Here is a 17,731-nt window from a genome sequence, read left to right as displayed (position 1 = left end):
TATTAGAGGGTTATGGTAAAAAAAAAAAAAAAAAAAAAAAAAAAAAAAAAAAAAAGTATATTATAAAAAACGGGAAGAGTAAAAAATCTACTACTACTAATATAAAATAATAATAATAAAAAAAAAAGGGGGCGAAGAAGGGGAAATAGGAAAGGGAAATAAGATGATGATATTTATCGACTTTGAACCAAATCATCAATCTTCATGATCATTTTGACAGTTTCAGCAGCTAATTCAAGAGCGCTTGAAGTAACTAATAAAGGTTGAATAACATTTTCATCCAAAATATTTGTAATTGTTCCCTTCTTAACATTAATACCAGCTGTCTTTTCACCGAGAGCATGCTTATTTCTCAATTCAGTAACAATTGAGATGGGGTTCAAACCAGCATTTTCAGCCAAAGTAGTAGGAATAACCTCAAGGGCTTCAGCAAATGCTTGGAAACAGTATTGTTCCATACCTGTTAATGTTTTAGCATAGTCCATTAACTTTTGAGAGATTTCGATTTCAGGGGCACCGCCGCCTGCAATCAAGAACTTCTTCTTTACCAAACAACGAACAACACAAAGAGCATCATGAAGTGAACGATGGGATTCTTCAAGAACAAGTGAATTGGCACCACGACAGATAACAGAGACAGTCTTACCTGCATGTTTCATACCAGTTACCTTAACAATACGTGAACCTGCACTCTCGGCTTCTTCAACAAGATCAGCATAGCCAAGTTTATCATCTGAAAAGGATTCAATATCAGCAACAGGCTTACAACCAAGTGATTTAGCAATAAATTCAATTTCATCACGTTCAATATCTTTAACCACCATAATCTTCAACTTGGATAAGAAATGAAGTGCCAAATCATTGACAGCATCACGTAAAATGGACTTTTGAATCAAAAGTACGTTACAACCTGATTTCTTGATCTTTTTACACATATTCAAAAGATATTGACGTTCTTCTTTAAGAATCTTATCCATCTGTCTATAGTCATTAACAACAATTTGATTGTCCATATCAGGTTTAGGAGGAGAAAGTTGGAATTGAACAAGACCAATCTTAGCCTTTTCCATACGACTAGGGCCACCAGCAGAACGAACGACATTCTGATTCAAGACAAGACCATCCACTAATTCTGTGTCATCAATAGTACCACCTACTTTCTTAACAACACGAATATCATTCAAGTTGACATTATTAGCAATAGCGGGATCAATAACACGTGTGACAGCATCGACAGCAATAGGAGCTAACAATGTAGAATATTGAGAGACAATCTTAGAATTAAGTGAAGTAGAAGCTGCTCTCAAAAGTGATTCACGATCACTTAAATCAACAGGTGTAGCCATTTCAGTTAAAAATTCTACTGCTTTAGCAGCAGCTCTTTGGAATGATTCGGCAATGGTGGTAGGATGAATGCCCTTATTCAACATTTTCTCGGCGGCTGCTAATAAAGAACTACATAAAACAACAACAGAGGTAGTGCCATCACCAGCTTCAACATCTTGTGCAGCAGATAAATCAACAAGCTATATATGTATATACGTATATAAAATAAATAAATCAATTAAATGTCCATTCGATTCATTGTCGTTTTTTTTTTTTTTTTTTCTCTTTACCATCTTGGCAGCTGGATGAAGGACAGCCATGTGCTTAAGGATAGTAGCACCATCATTAGTAATAACAACTTCACCTTTACCAGTTTGAATCTATTCAATTAACATGAATACATCATTATAAAGATTTTAAGTTTTTTTTTTTTTTTTTTAATCTTTTATTAAGATTTACCATCTTATCCATGCCTCTGGGACCTAACGAAGTACGAATAGCATCACCAACAGCTATTGATGTTAAATGATTAGAACATTAGAAACGCGAAATGAATCTATTATTATTACATATATGTATATATTGTTACCTTTTGCAGCAGTTATGTTTGACATGCGAACTTCCATAGGTTTATCTTTGTCTTGGAAATTTCCACCAGTATTATTTTTAGTGGTTGTTGGTTTTGCTACTTGTGCCATGTTTTTATACAAGTGACTATATGTGTAAAGTTAGTAAAAAAAAAAAAGAGGGGGAGGATTAATATTTAATCAAATTGGGTATGGAAAAGACTAGCAAGTTTTTTTTTTTTTTTTCGCGAACAGCATTCTCAAGCTTAAGCCGAAATTTTTTTTATTTTTTTTTTTTAAAGGACATCCAATAAAATTAATTTACTTTATAAATCTTGTGGCGTTTTATTTGAACGGCAACAAGATTAGTTTTTTTTTTTTTTTTTAATATTTCAATCAATGATTATTACTTTTGAACAATAAAGTAATGGACTTAAAGTATACTTTTTTTTTTTTTTTACTTTACAAACATTCTTTAAATATAATGAATTCTACTTAATTTATCCTTGGCATTGACTTTAAATGTGGTATAGTGGTTTGGTTGATACTTGAATTTAAATGTCGTATATGCATCTGTCTGTTTTGAAGGAAAAATTTGGAATAAAAGAAAAAAAAAGTAGCCTTTCATTTACAATATAACTAATAAGGATATAGTCGAAACATAAATCATAGGCAATTCATGGAAGTATGAGCTGTTTCTTTATTATTGCATATATTTTTATGTATGCTATTTGGTGTCGGGATTAGTCTTTTAGATATATACGCATATACGCTTAATCAATTAGATTCATTGTTGCAGCCATGTTACTTGATATCAGAGTTTTAAAATAAAAAAAAAAAGAAGGGGGGGATTATGAATACAGTAGAGGGGCTCCATTTGAGATTACAAAATGTGCTTCAAGTACCTCTTTTATTAATGTCCCTTGACAAGAGTAATGATTTGATAAGAAAGCAGTGCATGTTGTATAATAACCTACACAATGATTCACAAAGTAGTATGCCATATTATATTGTCTCCAAATACACCATCAACTTGAAAAACTTAAAATTGTTGATGGTCTTCTTCCCTTTCTTTTAAATCGACTTTCAACACATCAACTACGTGTACAACATATTTTTTAATTTATCTGTTAGCTAGTCATTTGCATAATCCTTCATAAACTTGATTGTCTCTTTCTTTATAAAAAAAAAAACTTGCAATGCCTCGGCTGGCTCCTCTCTTCCCCCCGCTCACTAATTGTTTCATAGTTACTCTTTCCTTTTTTTTTTTTATCCTTGATTCTTGTAAGGATTTTCTTTGTTTATGATTCAAGCCGGACAATTTTTAAGGTATTCAATAATATCTTGTTGTGTCCCAGTTGGGGTAAATCAGGGCGTGAACATGAAAGAAAATAAATAAATAATCCTGTTTCTTTACCTCCGCCTTTATCCCCAACAGTTGGAACAGATGAGTACTTGACAACATGCATGACCAGGGGTGCGAATATGACCAGCAGTTGTTAAATAATAAATGTACACATGTATGTGTGACATTTAAAAAAAAAAATGCAGAAGAATTTTCGTATTATATACACATATTCTTTTTTTTTTTTTTTCTCTTCTTTTCCTTTTTCATAATTCAATTTTAAGATGCCCTCGGAAGTAAGTTATTGTTAAAAATAGTTTTATAAAGTTATATTGACAAGTATTTCTGTTTCATTTTATGTTTCTTTAGAAATTCAACACTGCTGCTGAAGAAGTTCATAAGCTTTCCTCTACACCCTCTCAAAGTACTCTCTTAGAACTTTATGGTCTTTTTAAGCAAGTTACTGTTGGTGATAATGAAACTTGTAAGTGTCCTAAAGTAATGTTTTAGTCTATTTACATCTAAAATAAAATAAAATTATATAGCTAAACCCGGTGTTTTTGATCCTAAGGGTCGTGCTAAATGGGAAGCCTGGAACAAATTGAAGGGTAAAAATAAAGCTTATTTATGAATACACGTTATTACAATATTTATTTACTCGGAGGTTTTTTTTTTTTAAAAAAAAGGTATGTCCCAAAACGAAGCTGAAGAGAAATATATTGCTCTTGTTGAATCCCTTAAGGGTAATTAAATAAAGCGCTATTCCCCCCCTTTTTTTTTGATAAAATAAAAAATGGATAAGCAGATATAATTGCATTATTTATACTGCTATTATGGAATAGTTCCTTTCAACATAATTTAAAGAATAGGATGAAAATTCTCCTTCTGTTAGCACTTTGTTTAAATATTTATGTATGATTTTGAGGCTCATAAAGTGCTGATATATACTATTTTCATTTCTCTCCCTCCCTCTCTCTCCCTCTTCAACAGAAGTAGAATGAACAGGCCCTATTATTGTTAATGAGCCTTTAACTCTGGAACTATAGTCCATACACATTGTTGCTTTAAGCCAAAGGTCCAAATAGGACTAAGACCGTCTGGTTCTTTTGTATCATGAGTGACAGAATCTAGATATATTAAAAAAAAAAAAAAGAGAGTGATGATGAGGAGGATGAGGAGGACTACTAACTAGGTTACAGAGTTTACCTAAAGATTAGAATTATTCTAGTCGTATTCGTATAGAATATGAAAGTACAAGCTTTTATGAGTTCCTAAGATGTACATAGAAATCTTTTTTTTTTTTTTTTACCGAGTTTGTACATCATTGGAACACTTTTTAAACATTCATTAGAGCTCCTTATTTTTATTTATTTATTTATTAAAACTTCATCATAAACAGTTAATTGGTGATAACACGTCTTCTAGATGGAATCGCTTCCAAGTTTTTCTCTATAAAACTTATTTCCATCTCCTCTTGAAGCTTTCAGTAAGTATTAATATGACTCTCACATGTCAGCTTTTTGCTTTGATAATAATGATTTGAAAAAAAAAAAAAAAAAAAAAAAAAAAAAAAAAAAGATAAAGAGTGCATTAAAAGGCACTGTTTAAAATGATAATTATAAAACGGTGTGACTGTATAACATTCAATAATATAATTAAAAAAAAAAAAAAAGAGAGAAATTGATTTTTTTTTTTTACCCTATTCAGTCTTTCTCTTTTATTTTTTTCTATTTCATAATGGAAGAGAATTCAAACATGAAACAAACAGATGATATAATTGAGGAGTTTGATGAGAAAGTGAAGGTCATTTCACAACTTGATGATGAGGATGAACAAGAATTTAAAAATAATCAGTAAGGATATATATTATTAAATTACACTATTAAAGTTTATTGACATGATTTTTTTTTCCTCTTTTTTTTTTCCATTTTAAATAGAAAACAAGAGCAGTTTAATAGTATAAAAGTCAATGATGTAAAAGAAATGGAACATATTTTTAATCAGTTTATTGATGGTAAAAATATGAATATGCGTATATTATAATAATAATGGCATTAATGCGGAAGTTGAATTCTTTTTTTTTTTTTTTTAGAGAATAATAATAATTACCATTCAGAGATGATGAGAAGGCCTTCCTTTGCAAATGAATTAAAGATTGATACCCCGTTACAGCAGCAACAAGAAATACCTTTTGACTTTAATCGATTTTTGGATCAAATGAAGAATAAAAGTTCAAAGCCAATTACACGATATTTTAAGAGGTAAATAAATAGATTAAAAGAAAAGAGGGTAACTTGAACAATACATTTATATATAAATATTTTTTTTTGTGTGTGTACAGCTTTTTACAAGCATTTGATCGTAGAGCTTGGACAGTGAATGAGCAAATTAAGATCATTCAAGACTTTCTTGACGTAAGTTATTCATATTTATTGAAGGTGAATAAATACTGATAATAATTAGTTTATTTATGTTAAAATGAGAGAATGTGATGTTTGGAAAGATATGTCAGAACAAGAGTTTGGTAATGCAAAAGAAGGAATGGAAAAGCTAGTGATGAATAGATTATACCATGTGTTAGTATGGAAAGGATAGGATGAAGAATGACAATGAAGAGAGGATGTAAGCAATTTATCTAATTTTTTCCCCCGTTTTAACTTAGTACGTTTTGTCCTAATACAACAGATGATAAAGAAAGAGACGAAATTCTACAACAAAAGATCAACATCTTTAGATGGGTTCGTGAAAAGCATTTAGATATACCTGAAACTGAGTATAATGAGTCATTTTTAACGTTTGCTGAATCAGGTATATATATAAAAAAAAAGGGGGTGTGGGAAGCCTCTCTTTATTTAGTTTGTTACCAAGTTATTAATTATTGCTAAAATTAGAAATATTAAAAATGAATAACTATAAATCACCAAGAGATAAACTCATTTGTATTTTAAACTGTTGTAAAGTTATATTTGGTAAGTAATGAATATAACCAAGTCATACACACACACACACGCATATAAATATATACATATTTAAATATTCAAGTTTATATGTAAATGATTGTAGGTTTGATTAAGCACGTAGAAGGAGATGCTGGAGCAGATAAATTTTTACCTATATTAATCTATGTTGTTATCAGAGCTAATCCACCAAAACTAGTTTCCAATGTTCAATATATATATCGATTTAGAAATCCCGAGCAACTTCAAGCTGAAGCTGGTTATTATTTAACAAATTTGGTATTTATGATTATACAAAAGAAAGATAAAACTAAACTAAAATGAAAAAATAAACATAGATGGGTGCTATTTCATTTATAGAGACGATGGAAGCTAAATCATTATCTATTTCAGAAGAAGAATTTGACAAGAATATTGAAAGAACAATGCTTGAATTAAAAAAGGAAAGACCTCCCTCGATGATACAAGATAAACAACAAATTAGTTATGAAAACACTTTGCATCCCTCTTCAACTACTAACAAAGGTTATCATCAACAACAACCTTTACTTATTGATTCTGCTAAAGCAGCTGCTTTACTCGAAAGAGGAAGTCAATTTGCACAAAAGACAATGCAAAGACCTTTAAGTTTTGTTGGTAAAATATTTCAAGGTTTAAGTGAGAACAGAATTGGTGAAAGCAGTAGTAGTTCTGATGAAGAAGATCGACACTACCATCCACCTTTACCACCAAGACCCCCTCATCAAAGACAATTTGAAGATAATTTAGAGACCTTAAATCATATGTTTTCTAATGTAGATAGTAGTGTATGTTATCTTGTTTTAACTGAAAATGAAGGTGACTTGACAAAATCAATTGATCAGTAAGTAATCATTATTATCTCTTTTTTTTTTTTTTTGTTCTTTTTTCTTTCTTTTTTTTTTTTTTTTGAAGAAAAAAAAGAGTTTATTTTCTCATTTTTATTTTAAGCTTATTGGAAATATCTGGAGGAGGAAATGATGATCATCTAATATCATCATCAGTAATAACAAACACATAATAAACTATAACTATATCATTTGTTGTAATTAGAAAATAAAATAAAATAAATAAATAAATACAAGTCCCGACTACATATTATTTTAATAATAGTGGTGTTGTTTTATTGTGAAGAAAGGAGATAGAAAATATGAATTATTAATTTATTTAGATTCGTCAACAGCTTCACCCTTAACTTCATCAGCCTTTTCGGTTTCTAATAAAAATGAATGTTAAACTTCATTTCTTCTTTTTTTGGCCCTTTCTTTTTTTTAAAAAAAAAACATAAAACAAAATAGATAAGCTTACCTTCTTGTAAATCAGATGTCCACAAAGTCAAATTATCTCTCAGTAATTGCATAATAAGAGTGGAATCCTTGTAAGATTCTTCAGAGAGAGTATCAAGTTCAGCAATAGCGTCATCAAATGCTTGTTTAGCAAGATGACAGGCACGATCAGGGGAGTTAAGGATTTCATAATAAAAGACAGAAAAGTTCAAGGCAAGGCCCAAACGAATAGGATGAGTAGGAGCCAATTCAGTTTGTGCAATTTCTGTAGCTGTCTTGTAAGCTTCATGAGCTTGAGTGGCTGATTCCTTGCGTGCTTCACCGGTAAGAAATTCAGCAAGATAACGATGATAATCACCCATCCTAAAAGAGATAGAAAGAAATTTAATCATCATTTTAATACATCTATTTTATTTTATTGGACTTACATCTTATAGTAAAAGACCTTAGATTCACCACCTTGAGCATTAGGGATTAAGTTTTCATTTAAAACGTTCAAAATATCTTTACAAACTTCTTGAAGTTCACTTTCAATCTTTTGACGATAAGCCTTAATCTTTTCTACTTGAGCAGTGTTACCCTTGTTTTCTTCCTTTTGTTCAATAGATGAAACAATTCTCCATGAAGCACGACGTGCACCAATGACATTCTTATAAGCAACAGACAAAAGGTTACGTTCTTCAACAGTTAACTCGTTACCCATCTAAAATATAATTAAGTTTTTTTTTTTTTTTTTTTTTTTTTTTTTTTTTTTTTTTTTTTTTTTTTTACAAAAAAATAAATAAATAAATAAATAAAAAATTGTCTTATAGTTTATGTATGTATGTATATTACCTTTGCAACATCCTTAGTATATTGAACCATTTCTATATAGAAAGAAAAAAATCTTTTTGTAAATATTTTTTTGTACCATGTTTACACAATGAAGAGTTACCATCATAACGTTCGGCTTGCTCAGCGAGCTTGGCCATGTAGACATTGTTTTCACGCTCCTATAAATATATATAAGATGTTAAATTTGAAACCGACATGACAACATGTTCTAAAACGCGTCAATAACTTACAGTAGACATTATTTAATATAAAGAATTAGAAAGAAAGAAAAAAAAAAGTTGTCAAAAGTTTTCTTATAAATTTGTAGATATATTATTGTATATAAAAGAAAAAAGAAAAAGGAAGAAAAACAAAAAAGAATAGAAGAAAAAAAAAAAATCAAAAATTAAAAAAATCAATATCGGACTTTAAATATACGTCACCCGTATCATCACGAATAATAGATGAATACACACTATGTTTAATAGTGAGAATAAGAACATCGAATATAGAGCCACAAAAAAATTCATAGAATACTTTTTTATGCGTAACCTACTTGATTCATATTAAATAGAAAAAGAAAAAAAAAGCTTATAATATTGTAATGAATTCTTGTTTATTTGTTTGCATATGCTTTCCCAATTACGGAAAGGAATAAACACATCTTATTGGTTACTATACTTTACTATGGTTTCTCTTAGTTTCCCTTTCCCCCCCCCCACCCTCCCCCAAAAAAAAAAAAAAAAAGATAACACATACATATAATACACAAGGTACAATAGTGATGATATGAAAAGCTTAGTCAAGTCATTGACCATTTCAAATCTCCCCCACCCCCAAATATTATGCGGAAATTATTATTATTTTTTTTATTTTTTACTGTTTTTATGACAGTTTATAACAAAACCCTTATTATTTATATATTTATTTATTCATTTATTTATTTATTTTTTAATTATAACACATAAAAAAAAGGCAAAAAAGAATGCCATCGTTTTTTTAACGGTAAGACTTTTGGTAACGGGCACGAGCACCTGGACCACCAAACTTCTTGGGTTCACAACGACGAGGATCAGCAACAAGCAAGGTACGATCATATTGAACAAGGATTTCTTTGATTTCCTTCTTGGCAGCCTCATCAACAAACTTTTGATAGAAAGCAACGATAGCCTTAGCAAGGGCTTGACGGATAGCATAGACTTGAGAGGTGTGACCACCACCGTTCACACGGATTCTAATGTCAACGTTGGAGAAACGTTCTTCACCCAAGAGAAGAATGACTTCGTAAACCTTGAATTTAAGGATCTCAGGTTCGAGGAGTTCAAGAGGAGAACCATTGATGCGGATGAGACCGCGACCACGCTTACAATGGGCAACGGCAGTAGCAGTTTTCTATATTTGTAATAAGAGTAAGTTGTTTGTGTTGTTTTTTTTAAAAAAAAGAAAAGAATAACAGCATAAAGAAAAATAGAGAAAGAGAATGATGTTTAAAAATAATAATCCATTTGTTAAATATTCTGTACTGCTTTTTCTTTTCTGGCAAAATTAACAACTAAAGTGAATGTCTAGTGCGTCTAACAATTTTTTTTACTGATTATGCCAAAAAATTAATAATTTTTCATTAACATTTGAATTCCATTAAAACATGCTATTTGTTGTACTTGATTTAAATTGTCTCATTGAATCCAAAACATCAATTTCTCTCTCTCTTTCTTTCTCTATTTTATGCTGTCATTGAATGAGGTGGAGTTTTTTTTTTCTTTGTTACCTTGCGACCGAATGTCTGAACAGCTTCCATGTTGGGCTAATTAACAAATTTGAGATTAGCTTCCTGAACTAAAAGCATATAATTTTCTCCCTTTAATCCATCCATCCATCTATCTATCTTTTTTTTTTCATCCATTATTATTATGTCGTATGCTCCTCCTCCTCCTCCTCTCCCTTTTTTTACTTTACCTAATGTGAAAAGGAAGGATTTCTTGCTTTGATAACTTTTCTCACTTCTTTCTCTTTGAACGAATTTAATTTTATTGGACAGTATACGCGCTTGTCGGAGTTAATATTAAGGGATTTTTTTTTTTTAGATATTGTGATTAAACGAATTTATTTATTCAAAATAAATAAAAATGGCCAATGAACACATAGCAATTTTATTATGCTGCATTTCCCTAGTTAGTTAAACAAAAAATAGAGAGAGAGAAGGTAATAAAGGTCTCTTAAGGATTAAGAGGAAAGAAAAAAGGCAAAAGAGAAATCAGAGACAGTATAAATAGGCTAGTCTATTATGATGATAATCAATACATCAGCTTGATACCAGGATTAACTTTCAGATATTATATTTAAAATATGTATTTTATTTATTAACCTAATAAGCATACTAGTAATTATAAAAAAAAAGGGGGGAAGGACCTTTCACATACTACGGTATTTTCAGATAAAAAAGCAACCAACGATAACAACAATATAATTTTAAGAAAAAGTTAAAATAGATTGAGACGAGATAAAACTAGTTCTTAGACACGTTTATCTGTAAAAATATATTCATATATTTAGATATAAACTTTCCATTAGGAAAACCTCATGTTCAAGACGATGATATTATTGTTTCTGATAAGAAAATGCAGTAGGATGATCTTGGTTAGTTATTATCTCACTAGAGATTTGATAAATAAACATATATTTTTTTTTTCTGTAATAGTGTAATCATGTTGAGACAGTATCTCGCAGCTTTGGTGCGCTAAGAAGACGCTATAATAGTCTGTTATTGGAAACACAAAATTTCTTTTAAATTATGGCGAATGACAGGTCTGTTTTATATGAAAACAAATATGTTAAACTGATATTAACAAAGCAGTAATAATTAATTAATTTGGGAATTATATATTCACTAGAGTAGCTACAATTAAATCATTATGTCTGTACCTATTCAATCATTCTTTCTACAATGTGTTGGTGACTCCTGTTTGAAAGCATTTAAACTTGACAGTATCATTTTTAACTATTTTACTCCCAAAGACTATAATTGGAATTTTCATTTTATTTCAAGGTATCCAATACATACCTCTTTGTTTATTACAAAATGAAAATTTTATCATTTATCCCTTTTATAACTTGGGGAGATTTATGGAGGTTTTTTATACTTTACACCATTTTTCTTATCTTTAACTTTATTCTTCTTTCTTTTTTCAATTCTTTTTTTTTTGCATTTTCTTTTTTTTTTTTTTCTTTCATTTATTAAGATATTTACCGTTTCTTGTCTAGCACGTTGTATACTTTGGTAATAGAAAAAAAAAAGAAAAGAAAAAAGAAACCCCTCGTACAAATGAAGCGTTTGAAGGATGGTATTCTTTTAAATGAAGCATAATGTAGGTAAGATATTGAATATATAATGAAAAACTATCTGTCTTTACTGCTGCTGCTTTTAAGGAAATATCGTACTTTTTTTTTTGCTGTTCTATTCTCTATTACCGTTTCCTTTCATAACGTTTAGATTCTGTTAGAATAGAGTAGGAGTTTTTATTAGTTGATTTTCTAATCTAATGCGATGCCTCATTATTGCCATAAGTAGCTGTTGACACATTTGTTCTTCTAGGTTCGAGCCTGTATAGAGAAAACCCCCGTCCATCTTTTTGTCTGTTTGCCTATCTATTGACTCAGATAGCAACTTTATATTGAAACCCTTGGTTTAATAGTTTTTTAAAGCTTTGTTATATTATCAACAACAGCATCTGCAACAAATTCACCTGTTCGAATTAGTAGTAATTTATACATATCTGAGAACAGGTAAGCACTTTACAAACATCCTCTAATGCTTCCAAGATTTTATTTGTAATTGGTATTTTTGTATTATCATCGTTAAATTATTTCTAGTTTTATTCCTTTTTTTTATTAATAAAATATGTCTTTTTATTGTTTTCTGAATTCTTATTATTTATTTCAATAATATAGCGTTTTCTCTTTTCTTAAGCATTAACATTCTACTATTGACCCTTCGACAACAACAACAAAACAAAATACATGTGTAAAGAAAAAAACAAAATCAGATATAAAGTTATAAACTTTAGAAGATCCCAAGTTCTTTGTCTAAACATCTACTCCTGAATGGATTTGATCTTCTGATCCCAACCAAGACAGTCTTCTGTAGTAACAGTCATCTGAGTATCTTGGATTCTAGGATTTAGACTGTCCAAAGAAGAAAGTGAATTTCTTTTAATATGCTTTTGGTTTTAGATCAATATTCTTCAATCGTGTTACAAAAAAAAAAAAATGAGAGTAGACTAGCATCAATTACATATCAAGAATGATATATTCTACAGTTATTTATGGCAATATAGAATTTTTTTTTTTTTTTTGTAATAACAGCAAGCTAAATTACATGTTCAAATAGTACATAATACATATATTCTACAATAATTACATTATTATACAGAAAATAAAGAGAGGGAATAAATAAATGAGATAGAGGGTAGGGTAGGGGTTTTTTTTTCTTTCTTTCTTTCTTTCTTTTTACAAGTGAGGTACGTTTAAAGCACGCATCATCATATTTACGATGGCAAATGTGCCTTCACCTAGCACAAATCCACTGGCAATAATGATGATAAAGACTTTACCACCTACAACTCTATAAGGCTCTATCCAGGCCCTTAATTTGTTATTATGCTTATCGTACATATAAGGTTCTTGCCTTTGTTCGCAAAATTGTGTCCAAAAGTACATAATCAAACCACCAAGGACACGTGCCAATGTGAAGTTAGGTGGATTGTACATGCCAATTGCAAATGCAATACCTTGAGGAATAAAACGTGTCCATCGTTGTCCCTGAAAGAGCTCTTTAATGAAGACAAAGATAGTAAAGAGAATAGCAAAGGCAAAGACAAACTCGGAAACATGTGGAGGTAAGGGATGACCGTTGACAAGTCGTGACATATCAAGCCAGACTTGTGCAGTAGGAACAGGAAACTCGGGGCCAGGAATAGTGTATACTGTTCTATATAAAGCATAAGCACCTAAATAGAAAAAAAGAGTTAAAATAGAAAGCATTTTAATTAATTTTATGATCATTGTTTACCAGTAGCTACAAAGACACTTGCAAAGGAACCAATCATCTGGCCATAGAATTGAGCTTTAGGGGAGGCACCTAACAAATGTCCTGTTTTAAGATCCTGCATTAAATCACCTATAAAGTTATTATGAGTATACAATCTATATTTTTTTGTATATAGTGTTTAATTTACCTGCTTGTTGCGCACCTGCTTCGGCAATTCCCCCTGCTATCAAGTTTGCTAAAATACCACCAGGCATTACTGCTGCAAAAAATACTTGACTAATTTTACCAATACCACTCACTGGATTTAAATCAGTTTCACCTAATGCTCTAACACCTAGAATACTCAAAAACATAGCAACAAGAATGGCTAATAGTGTCATACTCTCCGATAACACATCAGGTCCAAACACAATTCGTACAAGATAAATACAAGACAAAGTAGAAACAAAGAGACCTAGTATGGTTACTATTTTTGGTACTTGTTGATCTTGAGGTACATCATCTAATCCAATATCGTCAGTCTCATATTTTGTTATCATGATCCTTATTACTGTTCTTGCTAATACAACTAATAAAGATACACAAGATTCAGCAATCATGACACCTAATGAAATCCACAAGATCCAGCCTTTAGATCCAGTTTTCCAATCATGAATGGGACCAGGTGCCCATCCTGCAAAATAAGCTACAGGAGATAATATGCCCCATCCCACTATACAACCTAACAACATAGATAAAGTTGTCGGTAGACCCATAATGATTCCCTGACCCATATAACTAAAACTTGGTGTGAAATACCATTCCCATGCTCTCATATCGACAAATCCAAATGTAAGATAATTAAAAATAGGTAAAGTATTAATAATGGGTATAAAGTAGGATAAGAGTGTATAAACTGAAGAGAGACTGAAGGAAGCAATGAGACCATTTAGTTTAAGTGACCAACTATATTCGAATGATGAATCATGTTGATGATTATCAGTTGTATTGTAATCCTGTAATTGCTGCTGTGGTAATAATAATAATGGCTGTTGTTCTACATTATGAATTTTTCTTTTTCTTAAAGTTACTACTCTTGGTGCAATAGATGATGACGGTTGCTGTTGTTGATGATGAAGTAAACTTATCATCTGTGCTGTAGCTGTACCTGAAGGAAATTTTAGTCTTTCTCTAATAATTGTCTGTTTTCTTAAGGGAATAGCGAAAAATACACCAAAAAATGCTACTGCTAAAGACCATAATAATAATTGTCGACCATTTAAAATGACTGCACCTGTTGGGTTATCTTCTTTTGTCATTAACTCCATAGCAGGTATAACGCCCACAAAGCCTTATTGTTAATATCATATTAATATTTCATTCATACATTTACACACACATAATATATATATTTTTGTATATGTATATATATTACCTGCTGCTAAAGGCATAGTTGCAGTAGCTACAGCAGTTGTTTGCAAAACAACATTTTCAATAGGACTAAATTTATGTTTTAACAAGTGTTGAAATGGCTTAAATATAGCAAAACCTAATAACGAAGATTGTAATGACATCATGGATATCCAGCCTGTTTGTAAACCAAAATACATATTGGAGAAACACATTAATATGCCAATAATTAATCCACAAATAACTGCTCTAAACTAATGAAGAAGAAGAAGAAATTAGTTAAAATAAGCTTCAAATATTAATCATTTTTATGTTATTTACAGTAAAATGAGAATTTTCATACAAGTGATTTTCTACTAATAAAAAGCCTGCATTAATACAAATTTTTGTCTTTTTTTTTTTTTTAAAAAAAAAAAATTCTCGGTATTAATTACCTTGGAGGAACTTCATTTTAATATTATCATTTTCTATCATTGCTTTTCTTTCTCCTCCCCCTTTTTTTTTTTGGTTTAAAAGAAGAAAAAAAAAGGAAAAAAAATAAAAAAATACAGTCTACTGATCAACTTATTGTTCTCTTTCTTTCTTCTTTTAGTAGTAACTTGATTAGTAATTCAAACAGAAATGACGATTATTTTAATAATTTGATTGGATAAAGAAAGCTATAACAAAGCTAATGATTGGATAACATAATAAGGATAATGTGTTGCTGTGTTAACTAATTATCCATTCTAAAAAAAAAAAAAAAAAAAAAAAAAAAAAAAAAAAAAATGACAACCCATTTTATGTAATAATACTATCATTAATGCAATGCTGATAATTCTTTTTCCTTTTTTTTTGCATTATTTTTATTATTCTCAACAATATTTAAACACCTCCTCTTTTTACATTAAAGAAGCTTTTAATGATATAAACTTGCAAACAAGCCATAGTCACGATAGCCAAACTTTCCAAAAGTGCAAACCAAAAGATTCTATCTTCCGTACTAGCTACCGTAGCTGCATTACGATTTTCTCTTGTTCTAAAATACTTTTGTGTACGTAAAATATTAGTCACAGATCCTGAAATACGCATCAATGATTCTTCCATTTCTGTAATCTTAACAGGTTCCACCTGTCCATTATTAGTTATTGTGAATTCAGGCCTTTGTTCGTTTTCCAATAAGATTTCAAAATCAATTAGCTTCTCGGCCCAAGTTGATTTTTCATTTGAAAAGCAAAAAGAATATTCACCAAAGTAATTAGCTGTAAATACATAGTCACCTTGTTTTTCTTCTTCACCTTTCAAGACAGAATCCCCATTGGGCGCAAGAATGTCAAAATCAACATCAAATGAACCACCTTGTTGAACCTATTACAGCGTGTTATATATATATATATAAATATGTATACAAGTTGAGAAATAAAGTCAAAATAGATACATGTATTTATACTTACGGCAAAATAGAAACCAACTTTTTTGCCTGGCTTGTCATTCCAAAGATGGAAACAACTCTTTTCATTTGAACCAAGTTTATATGTTAATGCAGTCGCTTTAACTTGAGACACGAAAAATGAAATTAATAAAATAAAACTTGAAATAAATACTGTCTTTCGAGTGGTTCTCATTTTAAGAAACATAAAGTGGAAAAAAAAAAAGGAACGTCAAAAAAAAAAAAAAAAAGAAAAAAATTGTTCATTTCTTCTTGTAATAAAAGGAGTTTGAATAGCAGGATCTTAATTAGGTTTCAAACAACTTTACATATTTAAAAGAAGTTGTACTATATTATTACTGCTACAAACAGAATAATAGGACTTGATAAAATTAAAAAAAAAAAAATAAAAAAAAAGAAGGGAAAGGAAAGGAAGAATTTAGCTTACATGAAATTGTTAATGTATTTTGTATATTATGTAAGATTGATTTGATATGGCGTTTGTTGATATGTAAAAAAAAAAAAAAGTCGCGTCGTGCCATTCAATTTATTATACATGTATAACTAAAGATAGTTTATGCAAGTCTTCTTCTACACTTACAATGAATAAATGAAACTTACTCAATAGTTAATCTTTGTTTCAATTAACTAAGAGCATGGGAATCAAAGCGTATATAGCCACTCTCTCTTTTCTCTTTCTTTTTTTTTTTTTTCTAAATTCACATATTCATAGAATGACAAAAATTGAGCTTTTTAAAGAGAAAAAAGAAGAAAAAGAAGAAGATTTATTAGCATCTCCACCTTCTTATACTTGCACTGTCTATAAAGAAGGTTATGTAAAAATGAAAAAGGAAGTGGAGGTAGGTGGTATGGAGATAAAAAATATAAAAGTATGGACGTATGTATCATGATAAAGTAACAGTAGAGCCTGCATGATAACTTAAAAAAATACTATAGTAAGGTCTTTTTTCGTTTACAAGGCACAATGCTTCAAATGTTTAAAAAGAGTTCTCATACTAGTCCATTTCATACTATATCTATGCTTAAAGCACGAAGTGGTATTGCCTCTGATCATCTAAAAAAGAATGTCTTGAGACTTAGGTTTGGTACAACTCATGAACAATATTTAGTTAATCCTATAGGTGGTGAAGTATCACAGATTATTTCTTGGTTTGAACACTTTCAGGCATCTGCTAACATTAGTCCTGATCTTGATCACCGAAGAATGCCACGTGTTTTGACTATTTCAAGAGGGATGGGTAGATATCAAAGACATCCTACAGTTACTCTACATGTAGATGACATACAAGAAGTTGTTATGCCACTTTTAGCTTATCAATCAGCTGCTGTCATTTATCATATACAGCAGCAGCAGCAGCAGCCTAGTTGTTTTCGAGGTAAACAAATCACGTGATATCGCATTTTACAATCACCATCACTATCCCCGCAATACTTGAATAATGTGTCCCATTTGTATATATTTTTTATAATTATTATTTAACAAAAACAAAATAAATGTTAAGATCTCGTTTACTTAAACTGTCTTCTATCGCAGGTAACTAAAATAAATAATTAA

General features: G+C 30.1%; 8 protein-coding genes across 8 annotated transcripts; 3 read left to right on the top strand and 5 right to left on the bottom strand.

The window, feature by feature from the left end:
- Positions 1-173: 173 nt before the first annotated feature.
- Positions 174-2,024, bottom strand: BX663DRAFT_427402 (T-complex protein 1 subunit delta; the record flags this gene model as incomplete). Its single annotated transcript, XM_051522616.1, has 4 exons — positions 174-1,526; positions 1,617-1,706; positions 1,786-1,838; positions 1,916-2,024. The coding sequence occupies 4 exons, from the start codon at positions 2,022-2,024 to the stop codon at positions 174-176; spliced, it is 1,605 nt and encodes a 534-aa protein (XP_051386560.1).
- A 1,463-nt stretch (positions 2,025-3,487) lies between these two features.
- BX663DRAFT_466610 (acyl-CoA-binding protein) lies at positions 3,488-4,078 on the top strand. The gene is made up of 4 exons (XM_051524059.1): positions 3,488-3,533; positions 3,607-3,721; positions 3,783-3,845; positions 3,924-4,078. Exons 1-4 carry the CDS (start codon positions 3,522-3,524, stop codon positions 3,986-3,988), a joined length of 255 nt encoding a protein of 84 aa, XP_051386559.1. The 5' UTR covers positions 3,488-3,521; the 3' UTR covers positions 3,989-4,078.
- An 844-nt stretch (positions 4,079-4,922) lies between these two features.
- BX663DRAFT_496977 (uncharacterized protein) lies at positions 4,923-7,342 on the top strand. The gene is made up of 10 exons (XM_051525843.1): positions 4,923-5,090; positions 5,175-5,251; positions 5,330-5,498; positions 5,579-5,651; positions 5,701-5,813; positions 5,900-6,045; positions 6,129-6,206; positions 6,301-6,473; positions 6,533-7,056; positions 7,164-7,342. Exons 1-10 carry the CDS (start codon positions 4,975-4,977, stop codon positions 7,231-7,233), a joined length of 1,539 nt encoding a protein of 512 aa, XP_051386558.1. The 5' UTR covers positions 4,923-4,974; the 3' UTR covers positions 7,234-7,342.
- Positions 7,219-8,685, bottom strand: BX663DRAFT_496966 (14-3-3-like protein). The gene is made up of 6 exons (XM_051525842.1): positions 8,563-8,685; positions 8,433-8,490; positions 8,333-8,364; positions 7,927-8,201; positions 7,521-7,861; positions 7,219-7,428 (listed from the first exon to the last, which is right to left on the bottom strand). Exons 1-6 carry the CDS (start codon positions 8,569-8,571, stop codon positions 7,376-7,378), a joined length of 768 nt encoding a protein of 255 aa, XP_051386557.1. The 5' UTR covers positions 8,572-8,685; the 3' UTR covers positions 7,219-7,375.
- Positions 8,686-9,225: 540 nt separating this feature from the next.
- BX663DRAFT_496964 (40S ribosomal protein S16) lies at positions 9,226-10,422 on the bottom strand. The gene is made up of 2 exons (XM_051525841.1): positions 10,080-10,422; positions 9,226-9,703 (listed from the first exon to the last, which is right to left on the bottom strand). The coding sequence occupies exons 1-2, from the start codon at positions 10,107-10,109 to the stop codon at positions 9,311-9,313; spliced, it is 423 nt and encodes a 140-aa protein (XP_051386556.1). The 5' UTR covers positions 10,110-10,422; the 3' UTR covers positions 9,226-9,310.
- Positions 10,423-12,730: 2,308 nt separating this feature from the next.
- Positions 12,731-15,285, bottom strand: BX663DRAFT_496958 (OPT oligopeptide transporter protein-domain-containing protein). The gene is made up of 6 exons (XM_051525840.1): positions 15,182-15,285; positions 15,069-15,100; positions 14,773-15,001; positions 13,546-14,688; positions 13,380-13,487; positions 12,731-13,317 (listed from the first exon to the last, which is right to left on the bottom strand). Exons 1-6 carry the CDS (start codon positions 15,219-15,221, stop codon positions 12,818-12,820), a joined length of 2,052 nt encoding a protein of 683 aa, XP_051386555.1. The 5' UTR covers positions 15,222-15,285; the 3' UTR covers positions 12,731-12,817.
- Positions 15,286-15,524: 239 nt separating this feature from the next.
- On the bottom strand, positions 15,525-16,380 carry BX663DRAFT_496956 (emp24/gp25L/p24 family/GOLD-domain-containing protein). The gene is made up of 2 exons (XM_051525839.1): positions 16,181-16,380; positions 15,525-16,094 (listed from the first exon to the last, which is right to left on the bottom strand). The coding sequence occupies exons 1-2, from the start codon at positions 16,361-16,363 to the stop codon at positions 15,612-15,614; spliced, it is 666 nt and encodes a 221-aa protein (XP_051386554.1). The 5' UTR covers positions 16,364-16,380; the 3' UTR covers positions 15,525-15,611.
- Positions 16,381-16,919: 539 nt separating this feature from the next.
- On the top strand, positions 16,920-17,634 carry BX663DRAFT_496955 (uncharacterized protein). Its single transcript, XM_051525838.1, has 2 exons — positions 16,920-17,053; positions 17,113-17,634. The coding sequence occupies exons 1-2, from the start codon at positions 16,998-17,000 to the stop codon at positions 17,567-17,569; spliced, it is 513 nt and encodes a 170-aa protein (XP_051386553.1). The 5' UTR covers positions 16,920-16,997; the 3' UTR covers positions 17,570-17,634.
- The last annotated feature ends 97 nt before the right edge of the window (positions 17,635-17,731 follow it).

This window comes from Cokeromyces recurvatus (assembly GCF_025118155.1).
Source record: "Cokeromyces recurvatus strain NRRL 2243 chromosome Unknown BX663scaffold_3, whole genome shotgun sequence".
Lineage (NCBI taxonomy): Eukaryota > Fungi > Mucoromycota > Mucoromycetes > Mucorales > Mucoraceae > Cokeromyces > Cokeromyces recurvatus.
Note: the sequence above shows the minus strand (reverse complement) of the source record. Positions and strands in the feature narration are given on the sequence as shown.